The 17,345-nt window shown below is 38.9% G+C and overlaps 1 protein-coding gene across 1 annotated transcript; it reads right to left on the bottom strand.

Annotated features, from left to right (window-relative positions):
* Positions 1 to 3,754: 3,754 nt before the first annotated feature.
* LOC129777314 (V-type proton ATPase catalytic subunit A) lies at positions 3,755 to 15,482 on the bottom strand. The gene is made up of 6 exons (XM_055783540.1): positions 15,324 to 15,482; positions 14,771 to 14,881; positions 6,461 to 6,655; positions 5,307 to 6,390; positions 4,841 to 5,237; positions 3,755 to 4,727 (listed from the first exon to the last, which is right to left on the bottom strand). The coding sequence occupies exons 2-6, from the start codon at positions 14,844 to 14,846 to the stop codon at positions 4,635 to 4,637; spliced, it is 1,845 nt and encodes a 614-aa protein (XP_055639515.1). The 5' UTR covers positions 14,847 to 14,881; positions 15,324 to 15,482; the 3' UTR covers positions 3,755 to 4,634.
* Between the last annotated feature and the right edge of the window lie 1,863 nt (positions 15,483 to 17,345).

Raw genomic sequence — 17,345 nt, 5'->3', positions numbered from 1 at the left:
ATCGGAACTAGTTTGAGCAGCAAGGGGGGCATGAATTTATTTAGGCATAAAAATGGAATGTTAGGCCTGACCACGAGCATCACTTCTCAGTGAAAACAAATTGAAGTGCATATAACTTTGCATACTAATCATTTCGTTTTCACCGTGAAGTGACGTTTATGATCAGACCCATTCGCGTTGACGGCGGAATGGTGTCGACATCCGGATACGATATTAGTTTGTATGAGGTAAACTATTCTCTATCAGATTAGTCGACCCTAAGGCAGTTTTAAATTGCTAAAATTTGAATGAAATTTTTTTCTTTGCGTTATTTGCCTTCTATAAGTACGCTGTTCTGACCCCAATTTAAACTATTTTCTATCAATTTTCAGATATTCTCACCAAAACTTGCCATTATAATACAAAATTATCTTTAAACACAATTTGTGTATGATATTTTTTTACTACTTGCAAGCAAAAGTGATTTTAGTTTACCTAGAGTACTAATTTGGTTTGGTAAAAATAATTTTCATTCATAATTTTTATTTTAAAAGCACGTTCATTTCTTTTGCAAACCCATATTGTCATGCCTGCTCCCCCATTTCGTAATACGAAGCTCAATGCCGTCAACGCGGATTGTTACGCAACGATCAATGTCCTGGAAAAAAGGTAATGAAGATGGTCGAGTTTCGAGCGACATAGCATGCGCTGTCATAACTATTTCGCGAATAGTGACGTCAGTCGTTGTGTTTATCATTGATTGCCCACAGCATCTATGTAAAAATGCTATTTTCAGGAAGTAATTTATCAATTAAAAACATAATTTTTTGTAGAGCTCTCGCTGAATATGAGGCTAATGTGATAGTGTGGAGTGAATATTTTTGAAATCACGTCGAAAAAGACGGATAAAAGTTATATTTCCATGTGTCATTTTCACTCCCCCACGTTCATAGAAACAAACGAAGTTTCATTATTTTACCGTTATGAAGTTGATGTTTCGAAGGCTTTCAGTGGCGGTGTGTATGTTGTGAGATAATAATCGCCAATTAATCAAAATTTCACCGAAAATGTTACTGCTTTCGAGAACTAAGCATACGACTGCTCTCTGGACTTTTATACCACATGAATAATCGAAATAAGCCACGATATAATTGTCATCTGTTAAAAAACAACCACTTGAATGATTTCATGAGAATTTTGACTCAAATTATCATGCAACCGTGAGTACTTTCAACATTGTTTTGTTTCTTCCATATACATTCCAAATTAAATGCAAATAATTACGACACGGTATTTTGCTTGCCAATACAGATAAATTTCGCCTACTGCTTCACCTCTATATATACCTCATTGCGCAACGATCACGGCTACTCTCCTCGGCTACCTCCTGTCAATGTCACATTAAGTAACGCAATCTCGACTCACCTCCCCCCCTTTTTTATACTACACTTCAAGGCTTCAAGCTTATTTACTGCTTGTTGATGAAGAAGTAGACTGAAAGCTATGGCTAGATAGGTGCCAATCAGGAACTCTGTTTGATAAAATTTATAATCCTGATCGGCGACGCAGACCAAATTTCCTTGGGCTTCAGAATAACTTTATCAAGGTGTTGAAGTCTGCGTCTTGTTAGAGCTCCGCAGTTACAGAGCAAATATTTCGAGGTTTCGCTTTCGGTTGTAATGCCGATAAATATCATCTTGTACTAAACCTATGTTTTTAAGATAGTATTTGCTCGGACAGTGTCCTGTTATGAGACCAGCGAAAGTGCTGAAGTCTTTCTCATTAAGGCTCAGGCTTTCTTATTAATCCATCCAATTGGCTGTCACTTCCCGGTCTTCCCATTTCTTCAGCTTTTTTTTGCAACGAATGCTAGTCGTTGGAGTTTGTTTAGCTTTTTTGTAGCTACAGTCTCCTTATTCTTTGGCCAACATAAAGGTGAGGCATAGGTTATCCTAGGCCGCACAATTGCAGGTTAGACCCACATAACTATTTTCGGTTTAAGGCCCCATGTTCTTCCTATCATTTTAGAACATGCCCATAGGGCTGAATTGACCTTACTGATTATTGAAGCACACATTCCAGTTTAGTTTACCATCTAGGATAACACCTAGATATTTCACTGAAGCGCTGTTTTTTTATTTCCTTCCCCCCAAGATGTAAAGGCTACAGATGCTGTTTTTTCTTTGCAAGGATATCTGTTCATTTATCACGGAGACTCCAAATATTTTAAAATTAAAATTTTAAAAAATGTAAATAAGCACACGATGGTACTTGTTATTGATTTTCTGACTATTTTCTGTACGATATTTACAGGTTTTTGAATTATTTTATTTTTAATTAAAAATACAATTACACATTTTTACATTACATTACATTACATTTTGAACACAGAAACCTGTATTCCGCAACCTCCAATCAGGTGATGTTATGGCACAACAGTATTGCCAGTCAAATGTAAAATACACGGCCTGATTCTACGCGGCGTGTGAGGTGAGATGACAATTGTCACATCACCATCACGCAACTCTCCTCACTCTATTGCTACAGTCATTTCGGATGCCGTGAGAGGTTCATTTGATGTATGTGAGAGGATGAACAGCAAGTGACAAGGCGTTCATTCTGCTGGTTGCCAAATCTGATCAGAGATGCCACATTCGCACATGTGTTCACGAATTTGCAGACATTTAACTTTTATCACAACCTTTTATTCCTGCTGCAGGCTATTTAAAATAGTGACAAAACATTATTGATTCCATATGATAAACGAAGCTGGTCAGTATGTCAGACATTAGCACATATTTACAAATATTTCAGATTTTTATCGCATATATTTGAGAAAAAACATCTGGCATCCCAGAATTTTATTTGTTTCGCTCAGAGAGGTCAGATATTTGTTTTGCTGCAGTCAGTACCGTATCTATAGATCTGATTTAACCTGGCCTGTTGTTAGTGTATCAGGACATTCTGCCGAATTTGCAGGTATTTGATTTAGATTTGGTGAAACAGTTGATTGCATCCTGTAAAGTTTAGCATTTTTGTTTGTTTTGGTCGTAGTTGCTGCTGCTCTCTGCACTCTCAGTGTTAAATTGTTGCTCTGGCTCCGGCTCGGGCATATACCACGGCTTCTGAAATGGATATGCAGTTCGGTGACGATGACTCGCGGATAGATAGATGAAACACAAGACCCATATGATAGATATATTTTAGAGAAAATAAATAGATTTCATGAAATGAAAATAATTTCGGTGTGCTTATTCGTCCAATTGAGGAATAACAGACTCACTACCGCTTTCACAAAAAAAAAACAAACTACTTGCAATTTGTCTTTCGTACTGTGAAAATTGAAGATAAATTGAATTTATTGATACATATAATACCATTACTATCGATTCTATACGACCCAAAAAAACACTTATTATTCCTCTTCCTTTTTTCATTTGTTTTCATGCACTGTCGACACCTCAAGACATGTCGACGATTGTCACCTAGAAATCCCAGTTCATGTGACAATCGTCACGTATATTTGAGAGCGGGAATAAAGTGAGAGTTCATTCAAGTGAGATTTCTCACGGCATACGCCTGGTGGAATCGCGTGACATAAGTGACAATTGTCATCTCACCTCACACGCCACGCAGAATAAGGCCGACACTCCCGCACTGATGTGCTGTAGGGAATTTTCTCACTTTCACTGTTCTCCCACAATTCTATGAGGTAAACCTTGGCTACGCATAACACCAAGTGAAAACATATCAAATACACAAAGGAAAAAAACAGTTATGGTGACTCGGAATGCAATTCTCGCAAGATTTTATTCGCATAATGATTTGATCAACTACTTATAACTTCAAGTTACAGAAATGTACAAAACGACACCAGTGTGTGCGTAACTGTGAAATTTCACAGAGAATAATCTCTATGCAAACAATATTTTAAAACACAATGAGCGATCTTCGATCCTGATCCGCTTACAGAAAAACGACTACGTAGTTAAAAGACAAAAATCTATCAACTAAATAATAAAAACTGATTTAACAACATGATTCACTTAAACATAGTACATTTTTCAATTCATATGATTATTCTGCTGTTCTACATAATAATGTGTTCTTTAGACATTTACATACTCTCTAGCTCAATCGAAAATTTCTTCTATCCCATATGCCGAAGTACCGATAATTATTTGCATCTATTTGTAATGCGTTTTGCGACGTCACATTTTACTTCCGCTGAGTAATTTTTTACTGCTCTAAATCCCCTTTGACCGTTTTTCTCGCGTGATGTTCACTACCATCATGTGCACGAGGAAATCTGAAGACATTTCCGATTGGTTGCTTTGCCGGTGTGACCTTATTTACTGCCTTATCTAGATATATGTCTGTTCTGCCACGTTGTTCTCGCCGCACATGTGTTTCACCGTTCCTGTTATTGGGCCTATGATTTGAAGTCATCTTTTCGTTTTCAACTTACACGTGGACATGGTTTTAAACCTAAATACTCTTGTAGAATAGTACCTCTACCGCCATCATTGCCGTCCTCTACTGGTTTTGTTGTTATTGTTTTTCGTTTTGTTTTGCACTAAATTTACACATTTGTTTACAATGAAAACAATAAAACTGTTTCAGGGAATATTACATTCTGGATAAATGGGAAAGATTTAATCTTCCAAATTACGGAACGCTTGCTGGAGGTCCTCGTACAGCTGATCGAAATCGGCCTTGATCTTCGCTTCGCCATCCTTCACCGGATCCTGTTGGTGATTTTGATAAAATATTAGTTTTTAGGTTAATAAATTCAGCACAAGAAAACTAGAATTTCTGGAAAAAGGGTTCGAAACCAAACGTTATAACACAGAAAACTTACCCTGAACTTCATCGACGATAGTTGGTACAGAATGTTACCCATCGAGTCACGGATCACGTTCCAGGTGATCTTATTCTCCGACTGGGCAGTAGTTTCGACCGCATGACGAGCCATATCATAGAATCCGATAATGTTTCGCAACATACCGACCGTTTTGTAGAACGGGCAGAATCGATCGTACGCTGAGTAAGAATTTTGCTGCAGGAAATCATCCTTGAGCAATTTGGCCACTTCCAGGGTGATTTTGTCGGTTTCCGCCAGTGAGGCCTTGCCGACCAGTTGCACGATTTCGGACAAATCTTCCTCCTCCTGTAAGATCTCCTTCACCTTGGTTCGCAGTGGAACGAATTCTGGGAAATTTTTGTCATAGAAGTCATCCAGAGCACGCATGTACTTACTGGCAAGAAGAAGAAACACATAATGATTCGAGACTAACTACATGACTATCCATATACTACTATCTTACCTGTAAGAAATCAACCAATTGATCGATGGGAAATGCTTTCGCTGGGCAAGTTTTTTATCCAAACCCCAGAAAACTTGTACGATACCAAGGGTAGCGGAAGTGACAGGATCGGAGAAATCACCACCTGGAGGCGATACGGCACCGACAATTGAAACAGAACCCTCACGCTCTGGGTTACCGAGACACTTTACGCGACCAGCTCGCTCGTAGAAGGAAGCCAGACGAGCACCGAGATATGCAGGATAACCGGAATCGGCAGGCATTTCAGCAAGACGACCAGAAATTTCTCTCAGAGCTTCGGCCCAACGTGAAGTCGAGTCAGCCATCATAGACACGTTGTAACCCATATCACGGAAGTACTCGGACAAAGTGATACCAGTGTAGATAGAAGCTTCACGAGCAGCGACCGGCATGTTGGAAGTGTTGGCGACCAGCGCAGTGCGCTTCATGATAGACTCAGTGACGCCATCGATTTCAACGGATAGCTCAGGGAAATCACGCAATACTTCAGACATTTCATTACCACGCTCTCCACAACCGACGTATACGATAACATCGGAGTTGGAATACTTGGAAAGAGCTTGGGAGATGACAGTCTTACCGCAACCGAAAGCACCAGGAATGGCAGTGGTACCGCCTTGAACGCAAGGGAATAGCGAATCCAACACACGTTGACCGGTCAACAGAGGATGATTGGCAGGCAATTTCTCTGTCACGGGACGCGGCTGACGTACGGGCCACACCTGCAACATGCTGTATTTGTTGATTTCACCATCGAACTCAGTCTCCAGCACAATATCGTCCACGCTGTAATTGCCTGGTGGTGCAATATAACGCACTGTTCCTTTGGCACGCGGCGGTACCAGAAGCTTATGCTTGACAAGAGTATTCTCGTGCACGAGACCATAAATATCTCCACCGGTGATGTGAGAACCGACTTTGACGCCCAGTGGATTGAAGCCCCAGCTTGCGGTACGCGACAAACACGGAATATTTACACCTTTCGGGATGTAAATTGAACTGGTCAATTCGTTAATATCCTTCAGCGGACGCTGAATACCGTCGAAGATGCTGCCCATAATACCTGTTGAAAAAGGTTATACGAATGATAGTTTCATTATTTTGTTGAACGTATCCTCGAAAAAAAAACATACCAGGACCAAGCTCGACCGAAAGTGGTTTGCCAGTACGCAGGACAGGATCTCCGACGGTAACACCGGAAGTTTCCTCGTACACCTGAATGGTAGCCATGTCGCCTTCCAATCTAATAATTTCGCCTACGAGTTCGTAGTAACCGACACGGACCAACTCGTACATAGCCGATCCGGCCATTCTTTCGGCAGTAACGACTGGAAATAGTTTATAGCATTAGTGTGTGTCTATCGATTTGTTATATTGGATGTTTATGAGAACAAAATGATAGGAACAAAAAAAATATTTATTAGCATACTTGTAGAGTTTTCTCCTACAAAATTCGTATAATCGTTTTCATCTCTGTTCACACTACATGATATCCTAATCAAATCAATTTCAGAAAAAACTGAGTCGACCGAACAGCTAAATCATTGCAAAATTATATTTTGACTAGCTGACCCGGCAAACTCCGTCCCGCCCAAAATTTATTTTTCGTTATCACTTTCACGTTTTCTAGTACTTCTACCAAAACTCGTGATTATAATGTCAAATTATTTTCATCCATTTGCAAAAAAACATGTTTCTCCGTTATATGGAATAAATGTTCGATACAGAAAATATGATAGAATGAAGACAGCCCTAAATCCATTTTTATTTATATAGACAGATAGACGACGATATAAGAGTGCGTTTTATCACATTAAAATCCATTTCCAATTTGTGTTTCATTTGTATGGCAGCCCCCCATAGAGAGGGGGTGGAGTGTCTAACCACCATAGAATCATTTATTGCAACCTAAAACCTCCACATGCCAAATTTCGTTTCATTTGCTTGATTAATTCTCGAGTAAGGCAGAAATTTGTGTTTCATTTGTATGGCATTATGTATGGCGATCCTAGTCGACCGCCGAACTACCGATCTCTCGAACGAAAACCTGTGTTCCACTGATTGCCCGGTTAGTTTGAAACATAAGATACGATCCTCCGACCGAGCTTTAGCCGAGGTCCGACCGAGCTTTAGCGAGTCTGCTGCAATTTCGGACTCGATTATACACTGCGTTTCATAACTATAGAACCACTCCATTTTTTTGAGTTTCCAGAGATATGTAAGAAGTCGGTTGAATTGAAGTATATAATGCGGGATATAATGTCTATCTTCATTTATTAGATTGGCCATTTGAACTTTATTGTTGTGTACAGGCGCGAAACACTTAAAAAACTAAAATTCCCATGTTTCATAACTATAGAACAAGCTGCGCCATGTTAGAGTGTGTATCTCGTTCTAGGCAAAGGTTACTGCTAGTTTAAACTCTTAAAATCACTCATTCTGCTTATAAGCTGCATTTATTATTCGTACGATCACTCCTCATAAGTTCTTGAAAGGGTTTTGATTCGATAAACAAGTTGACCAGTCCAGCTGAAGGCTCCATTCATTAAATCATGCCATGACCTTCCGGATTTCATGAATTAATGCCAGATTACCCAATTATCACATTGTTTTTGATGCAAAAACAGCAGTAAAAGACTCTGAAGTACTTTGTTGCACTTCTGACTGTTCATTCGTGTTGATGGTAAGATATCTAAACCAGGCCTTTTTGAGAAAATTCTCCCCAAACCATAAAGATCCCATCTCCAAAGCTGCTGGTCCAAAAACTAATGTGGAAGCTAATCTCATGGGTTTCACTATGTCAGAAGAGGAGGGGTGATTTATCTAAAAAAAATACGAAAAAAACTTTGGTAAAATTGACCAGGTGGAGGGAAACGGTAGCATAAACACAGCAAGCACTTTGATTATTAAAAAAATGTGTGTTTTCCGATCGTGGCGTTAAGGTTGTTACAGTTGCAGTTGTTGCATTGTGCAGTAAAGTTCTATTCGCCTACAGAAGAGAAACAATTCGATGCAGCGAAACTGTAAGTTGACAATAAATGAAATTAATTGCATTTTAATTTGTGCATGTTGTGTGGGGTGACATGGACACGTTTCTGTGGGGTGAATTGCCGCTGAATTACAAAAGAAAGTATGGGCAGACAACGTTGGAAAAAGCAGGAGCTTGAATCAGGCTATCAAGGATGGATTTTCTTTGACCAAGCATCGATAGTGTTTGAAAATACTCGAACAACAGTGTAAAGATCCATGCTGAATTAGAAATGGTTCTCAATGCATTTTTTCTGGTGTGGAATCTGGCCAAGATACCTGGTATCGATTCCAGAACACTGTTACTGATTGTAACATTATCCCAAAATACTTCACAACATAAACGTTTTTTTCGAACACACACTGGACCAAATCACCCCACAGACGGTCCAAATCACCCCGCATCAAATTTTAATGTCCAAAAATCATCTCTTTTATTTTATGATATACTTGGTAATTTGACGCTTGATGAAATGATTAAACATTATTGATTGAGAGAAAACAAGTGTACACTCTGTCCAACTTCTATAAGACTAGGTGATGATCTTGCTGCTTTGTGTCATTGTGAACAAACAATGCTTCTATTTATACTAGTGTGTAGGTTTTGGTGACTACAATACACTGCATGATTTTCATTTGTGTGTTTGCAAGCGCTGAGCGTAAACGAACGTTTTCGTAATTTCAACTGTCAAGTTTCTATAAGACCAGTTACATTTTCCATTGTTTTAGTTGTTTTGATCAATTAAACCTGGAAAATGCCGAAGGGAAAAGTCCTCACGGAGAGAAAAGAGAGACAAATCGATGCATTTCACCTAGAAAATGTTGATATCAGAAAAATTTCTCGTCGGATTGGACGATCCAATCAAGGAGTGCTAAATTATTTGGCGAATCCTCAAGGATACGGTAAGAAGAAGAGAGCTGCACGTAAATCGAAGGTCTCTGATCGGGATAAGCCGAAAATAGCTAGAACGGGTTCGAATACCTCACAATCGCATGTCTAAATAAAGCAATATTTCAACTACTTAATTGCTCGGGTGACAATTCATCAAATTTTGGTAAAAAATCCTCACATAAAGAGGGCATAAAAGGTTAAAACTTCTCATCTTACACCATCTCACCTCGGAAGACATCTGAGTTTTACCAGAGCTCACATGAACCGACAGTGGGAAATGGTATGTTGTGACAAAAAATGATTCCAAAAAATACATTTTGCTATATACTATAACGAAAAAGTTCTTCAATGTATAGGTTATCTTCACTGGCGAAAACAAGTTCAATTTGGATGGTCCTGACGGTTGCAACGGGTACTGATGTGATTTACGGAAGAAGGAATAGTATATTTCAACCAGGAATTTTGGTGGAGGATTGTGCATGGTTTGGGGGGGACGCAACCGGAAAGCTCAAAATAGTATTCATATCATTGAAGGATCACAAACATGTTCTGGAATTCTCTCTCATACCGTTTTTGCGTGGATATCGTCACAAAAAATTCACATTCCAACAAAACAATGCTTCTATTCATACCAGCAAGTAAACTAAGCAATGAATTAAGGACCAAAAACCTAATTTTTTGGACTGATCGGCTCGCTCTCTACACTTGAATCCTGTTGAAAATCTTAGGGGGGATCCTTGTACGCAGAATCGACTCTGAGGGAAAACGGTACACCACGATTGAAGAACTCAATGTCGCAATTTCGGAAAAATGGAAAAATATCAAGAAATCCGTTCAGCAGAATTTGGTAAATAGTATTCCAACACTAATTTTCAAGGTTATTAGACGAAATGGCAAGGTTACCAATTATTGACATGTGAATCAGCCTATCGTTTTGAATTTTACATTGATAATACTCATGAATTTTGAAGTGGTCTTATAGAAACTGGACAGTTGAAATTATCATATTTAAGCACAATGAATAAACAAACAACTCTTTTGAACAGAATTGACGTTAAATATACTTTATTCTAAGCAGTCTACAATGCATGAATATATCTTGTTGAAATTCTAACTGTTTGTGTTGCAACGAAATAGAAACAGGGTGGTCTTGAAAGAGTTGGACAGAGTGTAGCTCAGTGTTCAATGTGACTTTTTTTTATTCAAAATTGGTTTGGTTTGGAAATATAAGCCGATTTGTTTAGGGGGTCCAAATTCCCCTTATTTCCCCTACACCCCTTCCATTTTCAGCACCTCAGATATAATACAACCATAAGTGCACCCGTGGCTGAGTGATTAGCGTCTCACATTACCATGCCGGGTGTTTGGGTTCAATTCCCGTTCTGGCCGGGGGATTTCTCGTCAGAGAAATTTCCTTCGACTTGCACTGTGGTCACGCGTATTCTCTAGTGCTTGCCCCTCGAAATACATTCAAGGCGTGTAATTTGGCTTGTGAAACCTCAATCAAGTATTAATAAATGACGCTAGTTAATGCATACGTTCAGACGACAAAAGTTCCACAGGGAACGTGAACGCCATTCAACTTGGCTTCTTCTTCAGACTCTGCACTAGACAGCATATCATCAACATAGTGTGCGTCTCGTATAGCATCAGCCGCTCGCGGAAATCGTTCTCGAAACCGTTCGGCATTATGGTTTTTCACAAATTGGGCACAACTTGGTGAACATGTTGCCCCGAAAATCATGACTTTCATAATATAGATATAGACAGCTACGGCTTTGGTCTCCATCTCTCCATAGAACCCTTTGACACTGTTGATCTGATTCATTTATCATCACCTGATGAAACATCTCTTTTATGTCGCCCGTTAATGTTAAAATCGTAAAATCTACAAACGTCATTGAAAAATCTGCAGCATTTGTCGAGTGGGCTATTGTAGCCATAGGCAGTACGGTGTTTTCGAATCCATAAAAGGCTAGTATTACGAAGCTGGCGGGCTGGTGCATGGAAACTAACTTTCTGTAGCAGACTACTGCAGTCAATATAATGACGTATGACGTCAAAAACGAAGAGTCTCTGTAAAAGTCTAGTCGACTCGACTCGATAGACGGCGTAACGCAAATCTTACGAATCTTTTTTGAATCCGTTCAATTTGTGAAACGTAGACCGTATAATGTGGAGTCCAAATTTGTACTTCATATATAGAACACTACGAATCAACGAACTATACAAAGTTTTAAGCGCATAAATGTCGTCGAACTGCGCAGTGTTGCGACGTAAAAATCCAGACATGGTACTGGCTATTGCGATCGACATGGATATATGTTCGTTGAATCGTCGTCTGCTGGCCAATATCAGTCCAAGATCGTTTATAGAATCAACTCTTCAAGGGTCAACTGGTTCATCGAGTATTTGAATCTGATCGGCGACTGACCACGGGTAAAGGTGATGACCTTGCTGTGTTTACCCGCATGGCGTTCAACTGACAACACGTTTTTAACCGAACCATTTCTGTTCGAAGCACGCAGCAATATAGCACCGAGTTGATCGTGCTATAGATTGTCTTAAAATCATCAATGTATTGCGACTTACGGGAGCTTGAGTGGTCACAAACTTAGTTAATGAATTAAACGAAGATTTCAGATTTGGCATCATGAACCTTAATGAGGGCCTTCCTACATGACAAGTAAGAGTTCACCCAGCGAACAATCCACGGAGGATGACCAAGGCGATTCAGTTGTGAAACGGCGAGATTGTGAGGTACTTTATCGAAAGCCTTCGAGAAGTCGGCGTCTTGTTGATGCTCCTCGATGCTGCGGATAACTGTGCTGGTGAAGGTCATTAAGTTAGAGGTTGTCGAGCGCTTTTTCATGAATCAATGTTGATGAGGATCTGAGATCATTGGCCGAACAGCTGAATACAACTTGTCACACAAAAGTCTTTCTAACGCCTTGGCCAAACAGCTCAAGATCGAAATGGGCCGAACATTTTCCATTTCCCAGCCTTGATGATAAGTGTGATTGATGCAAGCTTCCAAACACCCGGAAAAATGTTATCCATAAAAGAGTGGTTAAATATAAGGGAAGTGGGGGTAAAACGGACATGTTAAGAAGAATTTCAATTATATCTTTGAAAACTCATGTTCTTGCAATTCAACATACTGTTTTTCTACCTATTGGCCAAATATTTTATAAAAAAATGTTTTCAATGTTTTTTACTGACATTAAAACAGACCGAAAAGCACAACTTTTTTTTCGATGCGGGTAATATGGACATGTAGTGGGGGAATATGAACAGGTTTGTAATATATGAAGCGTAGAGGTTTGTCGATCGCGAGAGGAATAATTTTATCCAAACAAGGTCTGAACTCATCACGAATGTCCGTTAAATGATGAAAAAATCGAATCAACCACCAACCACCTAGAAGTGATATCGTTCTTTTCAGTAATATAAACGGGCAGACCCTGAACTTTTTTGCCTTTGGTTCCAGTCAGCTTCTTAACAGTCCACATTTGACGATTTGATTTCCATTTATAGACGCATGGCGTTCCTTAGGAATAGATTAAACAGACTTTTCACTGTCCATCTCACTCCCACTGGTAACTGTCTGTTTTACCCCACCAGTACGATTATTTCAATAATTTAAATTTTTCACTCAAAAATGAATTTACTTCTCCGTACATACCTAATATTGCTTCTCTATTAGCTCACAAACCGAAATATAACCATCAGCGAAATGAATTTAGTTATTAAACTACTCAAAATGCTTAACATCGAACTAGCTAAAATTACATCCACACGCGGTATCATTTATAATTTTCGGTTTTTGTTTCCCTTTTCCACTTTTGATCAGTATTCATCGCCATAGGGTGGCTTAAATATTATAGAATAGCATGTAGAAGGTGTTCTCATTGACAGAAATCTGAAATTCAAAATGTAACTATACAAATCAACCACCTGTCCATATTACCCCCACTGTCCGTTATACCCGCGGTTCCCCTAAGGAAGGCGTGAGCGGCTAACGATGCTGCACAGTTCTTGACGAAGGACGGCGAAATATAGTCCGAACCTGACCATGGGTTCAAAAATATCGGCACGACTGAAGTGAGGCTGCTGCATGCCAAAATTTTAGCTTGGTAGTTGATCAACATACATCTGCGACGGAAAAATCTCACCATACCTGAAAACGCTACGGAAGAATTTAGCAAAGAGATTCGCAGGATTATCACTGGTGATGAAGTTTCGGCTGCCATAAGTTACGTCTAGCGGGATACCAGATGATATTTTGCGAACACTCACAAATATGCACCAGTTGATTGTCTTCATGACCTGCAATGGTTTCGTGAACTGATGGAAATTGTGTCCCTATACTCGACGTAGGAGGCAATCAAAGCCGATCGAAGTGAGAGACAGTCAATGAATGGAGACATGAAACACAGCTTCTTGAAGCACCTGGTTAGTGAAGAAGTCTTTTAGCCGCAGTACTGTCCTATTTTAGATGAAATCACTGGAATACATAGTTCGCTAGTAGAAAAATATGATGGCAGTCCGTTTTAGAGAACAAAACAAATCAAAAATTTAATCACGTTGGAAAAATTAGTTTGAGTAAATCAATTCTCATCTTCAGCAATCTTTTTTTCATAATATTTTGAACAGCTATCATTACGAATTGTTTAATGTCTGTAATCCTCCAATGTACCTATTAGTTAATATTAGAATCTTCAATAATTATGCTCAATTTACGAAGAATAGAAGCTATCACACTTAAAACGTCGATATTTTTTTGAATAATTTGAATAAATCAACCTCGTGATTCAATGTGAAATTCGGCTACTTCTCATCCATCCTAGATGTCTATAATGCTCCTAGAGAAACTTCGCCATCTCAACGCAGGTTTTTAAGAAAAGTCCTTAGACAAAAAGCTCCATCCAGATCGGGAATTTAACACGAAGCCTTCGGTATATTATGTGGGACGCAAAACTGACGGTGTGTGACACAGTGACCAAGAGAGCCACTAAATATGAAATCCTATATCGAACAAAAGTATACAGATGCAAAGATGCATATTCCAACGTTATCTTAAAGGGATTACGAAACATTATTTGATGATGAAGGTGGTTATCTCTAGTTAGTTACTAGTTATGATGATTACGTTGCAAAACGTTTTTTCAAACATCAATTTCATGAGCATGGTAGTTGAATATGCAGCTAGTAGTTATCAAATCGTATTCTAAACTTCATAAATCCCACGGTGAAGGAACGACGATGATCTCGGTGATTCCTTCTGAGTGAAAACATGACATCAAGTGAACTTGGGGACGATACACTATACTATCACCACTGCAACCATCATTATAAACTCCAGCTACGTATAGGTCGGTGTAGCTCATATAAATTACGTAAACACATACACATCCAAGTCATGTGACTATTTCTTTCCAATTTTTTGATATCATTTACTACATTTTTGTGGACTCAATAAAAACGATTGCACTGAATTCTGGCCACATAATAGGGAACTCACCAGGACCGGATACGGCGTACACATATCCGAATTTGGACTCGCGGTCCTCATCGGCGATCTTTTTCAGATTGGACATCCTTAGTTCTTCTCACTTCGCTTTCCTCAGGTGTCCTGCGAAAATTGAAGAATAATTTGAAATTATTAGCGATTTTATAATTTCGGTTTTTTATACGATTTTTATATATGCACTTTGATGTTCACTCGATTTTTTACATTTGTCACATATTTTGTAATTCACCCTCTAATCAGGTGGTATATCATGTGACCAACATGAAAAATTACTGCGTTTTCCGACAAGCATAATTTCCTCAAGACGGGACTAAATAGAAGATCTTCAAAAACTGATTGAATAAAGTTATATGATTTTCAAAACGATTATTTATTAATTGAAGCAACTAACACCTAATCCATCCATTTTTTGACAGCTTTCAATATCACTAATATTATTGGAAATTACAAATTTCGCACTAATTAGCGTACATTTTCGAATTTCAAGAAAATAATCCAACATTCCATCAAATTCCAATTAGAAATAATATTTAAAAACACTTACGCAGGTATCGAAACAAGAAAATGCTATGCCAAACACCGAGCGAAGCAAAATGGTATCACAAGACTGATTGAGCGTACGGAACGTACAACCCGTGCACAAGAAATGAAAATTTTTCCTTAAATTTTGCACAAACACTATCTGGATGTGTATTCACATATGGTAAAAAGTGTCACGAGATTCATACTAACACAAGGAGGTTAGCATGTTGGCAGCCCATACGTCTGACAATCTTGCTATAAATTACACTGAAGCAAAATTGTTACTTTAATTTTTGAATTGAGGTTGTTAGCTTTTGGAAACGGGCATTCACACTGGAATAGTGTGGAACTGTGTGGAACAGTGTACAACTAGTCGCACACAACGAACTACGTTACGGAACTGCTAATAAAGTTGCATTTCAAAAACGGCGAATGTTAGACTATCAATAAATCTTTACATCATATAAAGAATGAACATACGTTGCATTGTAGAGCACCTGGAGCATAATGATTCCAAACCAGGGAGCGAATGTACCGGTAAGAGATCTTCTGGCAAGATTTTCAATGTATTCTAAAATATATGTTTTGACGTAGGACTACGTCTTTCATTTCTATACCGGGGTGTATAATCAAAGTTTCGAAAACGAAAGCGTTACGCCGGAGACCGAGATTTTGAGCGTTAATAGCTCCTAAACAACTGAACGAAATGGTATGATAAACACTCCATTCGAAAGATAAAATGTCTACGCGTTCTACACTTGTTACTTTTTGATCCAAAAACTTGTTTCAATAGTCTTAAAATTGCTTTCAAAACAGGCTATTGAAATCACCAATCGGTATATAAGCAAGCGCCGCTCGGAAATCCACTCAGTTCTAATTGAACAGCGATTGGAGCATGTTGTCGCTGTTGTGGTGAAGCTCTTCGTTTATCATGAAAGCGCGGATGAACGGTGTCACCAAGAGCCTGTTTGTGCACCCTAGGCCAGAAGGGAATCCATCAGGAGAAGAGTGATGCCACAAACGGTTCCCCGGGAAGACATCGCTACACACACATACACGCGCGGAATTCTTTCCGTTTGGATGCCATTCAGCATCGAGAAAGTTCCGGAAAGATCTAATCATTTCTGGAAAATAATCTGCCAGTACCTCTGGGAATTTAAAAATACATTCATGTGAAAGAGTTTATTTTGATGTTTTCTATCCATGTAACACTGTGACCAAATATGTTTCAATCAAGTGCTATTAACAGGTGGTTATCGAATTAGTATTAACCACTGGTGGGCTTCCAGTATCGAGGAAAATGTGGAAATATCTAATCGTTACTGAAAATAATCTGCCAGTTCCTCTGGGAATTTTCAAAATATTTTCATGTGAAAGAGTTTAATTGAATGTTTTCTATCCATGTAACACTGTGACCAAATACATTTGGTTTTGTGGTTTTTCAATCAATCGCAATTAACAGAATAGCTTCTGAAGATTATTCTTCCCCATCAGTAGGATATTTCCGTATCCAATTGTATTGTATGCACCCGCAATCGATTATTGCTCAGTCGCCGAAAGTTCCGAGCTCAGAGAGTTTCCCCTCTAGTTTGCCTTCCAAATTGCCATCGTAAACCACACCTTCTCTCGATTCAATCACACACAAAAAGCATACTTAAGCGATATTCTGGTGGTGAGACACATTCATTTTTCGTGAGGACATCGACAAGACAACATCGTTGCCTAACGTGCTGGAGGAGGTGGACGGCGAAGGATCGACACATACACGCGCAGATTTCTTTCCGTTTGGATGCCATTCAGCATCGAGAAAGTTCCGGAAAGATCTAATCATTGCTGGAAAATAATCTGCCAGTTCCTCTGGGAATTTAAAAATACATTCATGTGAAAGAATTTATTTGAATGTTTTCTATCCATGTAACACTGTGACAATCAAGTGCTATTAACAGATGGTTATCGAGTTAGCATTAACCACTGGTGGGCTTCCAGTATCGAGGAAAATGTGGAAATATCTAATCGTTACTGAAAATAATCTGCCAGTTCCTCT

Source organism: Toxorhynchites rutilus, chromosome 3 (assembly GCF_029784135.1).
Source record: "Toxorhynchites rutilus septentrionalis strain SRP chromosome 3, ASM2978413v1, whole genome shotgun sequence".
In the NCBI taxonomy this organism is placed as follows: Eukaryota; Metazoa; Arthropoda; class Insecta; order Diptera; family Culicidae; genus Toxorhynchites; species Toxorhynchites rutilus.
This window is presented reverse-complemented; position numbering and strand designations above follow the sequence as displayed.